We start from the raw sequence: 2505 nt of genomic DNA on the forward strand, positions 1-2505 counted from the left end.
GGGGGAGTTGTGAGGAGGAGGGACTCCCAAACCTTTTTTTTTTCTCGAGACCCGAAAAAAAATGAAATAAAACAGTGAAATCTTTCAAAATTCCTGGAATGTATTATTGTAACCTCAATGGTGGGCTGAAGACAGACAGAGTCTCTCACTCACTGGTGTCTCCTGACTGAGAGAGGGAGGGAGGGAGAGACAGACCTCAAGTCTTCTTTTACGGAAATAAAACGTAATAAAACGCTTTTGAACTACAAGTTCAGAGGAGAGGAGGGGTGGGGTGGGGGGGTTGAAATAAAAGCAAACTCAGATTGAACCGAGGATAAAGGGCATGGGGGGGGGTTATGAGATACACATCTCTAAAATCCGAGACCTCGCTCTGTCATGCGTCCGACTAATATCCAGGCGTTTGAAGAGGTGTCTTGGCGATTCTGTGCCGGGGAGGAGGGAGGGAGGGAGGAAATAAACGAGTCACTTTGCACTGTTTATTGCTCAGTCTGGATGACTGAGTTCGCGAGTCCGTCTCGCCGGCGTTAGGGCAAAAAGTCTAAGAATGTCTTGCTTGTTGTTGTTTTATCACATTTGTAATTGTCATTTACCGCACACAGGAAGATGAGCCGACGAGCGAGGAAATTTTCCGGCAAACAGACATCAGAACGCCGTTGGTAACACCGATCTTCGACCCATCCCAAACCACCAGTCATCATCTGAGATGAAAAAACGAGTGGGTGGGTGGGGGGGACAAATCTGCTCTGGATGAAATGAGGGACTTTTCAGCATGGCAGGTGGTACCGAAGAAGTAGTAGTAGAAGTTGTACAACTACTACCCTCACGGCAAACCAATTGCGCACGTGCGTGTGAGTGTGCGACCGATATAAGGCGCATGTTTGGGGCGTTTATCTCACTGATAAAAACAGTTGTTGTTTCCCCCCATCGAGAGAGAGATATTCTGGAAGGACGAAATCCTCACTGGCACACGCACGAACAAACTGCTGGACTTTGCTGGAGGCGATCAACCGAGAGGTCAACAGTTGACCTCCTTCTCCACGAATATTCCTCCTCACAGAGGACGATGTAGTTGTTGCTGCTGTTGTTGTTGCCAAATGACCTTGACCCTCCGAGGGATCAACCTTTTGGCCTCTGCGGTGTAATACCTCAAGGTCATTGGTTTGGCCCTCCGTGGCATAGCTGTAATCACTGGAGCCCTATACAGGGGCACAACAGTCTCATTAGCATTTTGTCGCCTGTGTTTGAATAAATTAAAAATTGAGAAAGTGTTTCTAGCGTCCACAGTGTAGATCAAAGACTTTCGTTACTGCTCATTGTGGATACATCCAGAACTTTCCCCGTGGGGCTGGTCCTTCTCCTGTTGCTGGTGTCCGGCACGGATACGCGGGTCATCCATGGATGCTGCAGGATCTGCTCTAGAGTGGGGCGCTGCTGAGGGTCGATGGAAAGGCACTTGCGGATCAAGTCTTTGCAGGCTGCAGGAGAGAGAGAGAAAACATTCCGTAAACTTTCAGATCTGACCATTAAAGGAATATATGGTATTCTTCCAATATGTCATCAGAAAATTTACACATACACAACAATTTACACATACACAAACATTTACACATACACAAACATTTATACATACACAAACATTTACACATACACAAACATTTACACATAAACAAACATTTATACATACACAAACATTTAAAACAAACACAAATACTAAAAAAAAAACAGGCAAAAGACCATAGCAAAATAACCAATCTCAAAACATACTTTAAGTAAAATAAAAACCAAATTAATTGTTCAGTAGTGTCTGTCTTCTCTCTCCCCCCCCTCCCAAAATCACCTCCAAAAAGTGTTCTGAAAACATTCAAAACCCTTTTATAAAATTTAGACATGTAATAACAAGTAAAAAAGAACACACAGAGAAAGAAAAAGAAAACCGTGTGAAGTGGTGACGTACCAGTGGTGAGAGATGTCTTGTAGTGGAGCTGAGCGGCCTTGATTTGCTCATCCTGTTCGAAGGGAATGTCTCCATTGACCAGGTCGAAGAGAAGGATGCCCAGTGACCACACTGTCGCCTGACGACCGTTGTACAGGCGGTTACAGATCCACTCTGGCGGGCTGTACACTCGTGTGCCTGGAGGGAGGGAGAGAGGGGAGAGGGAGTTAAAGGATTGTTCTTTTGGATTCTTCTTTTCTTGTCTCTTTTAAATTGCTGTTTTAATGTCTGAGATGACGATGATGACGATGATGATGATGATGATGATGATTACGATGGTGATGATGATCATGATGATGAATACTTTAAGTCACCAGCCCAACACTATCTGTATCTAGCAGCTCGTGTGCTGGTGAACAAAACATACACACAACCTCAACAACAACAACAACAACCACAGACTCAAGGCCTGCCAAGCACAAACGCCGGAGTCCCAAATGTCCGCAGTTCCCAATCCAGGTCAGTAGGACACGGCCAAATAGCATCGGATACACTCGCTGATGGCCGGGGGG

The 2505-nt window shown here is 45.4% G+C and overlaps 1 protein-coding gene across 1 annotated transcript in view; it reads right to left on the minus strand.

Moving 5' to 3' along the window:
• Positions 1 to 1073: 1073 nt before the first annotated feature.
• LOC101855562 (serine/threonine-protein kinase pim-1) overlaps positions 1074 to 2505 on the minus strand; it is a gene marked incomplete at its 3' end in the record, with an annotated part of 20522 nt that continues 19090 nt past the window's right edge. Inside the window, 2 exon segments of the mRNA XM_005098940.3 lie at positions 1074 to 1475; positions 1955 to 2131. Of these exon segments, the coding sequence (XP_005098997.1) occupies positions 1291 to 1475; positions 1955 to 2131 (362 nt within the window).

The sequence above is a fragment of the Aplysia californica genome, unplaced genomic scaffold, assembly GCF_000002075.1.
Source record: "Aplysia californica isolate F4 #8 unplaced genomic scaffold, AplCal3.0 scaffold00197, whole genome shotgun sequence".
Lineage (NCBI taxonomy): Eukaryota > Metazoa > Mollusca > Gastropoda > Aplysiida > Aplysiidae > Aplysia > Aplysia californica.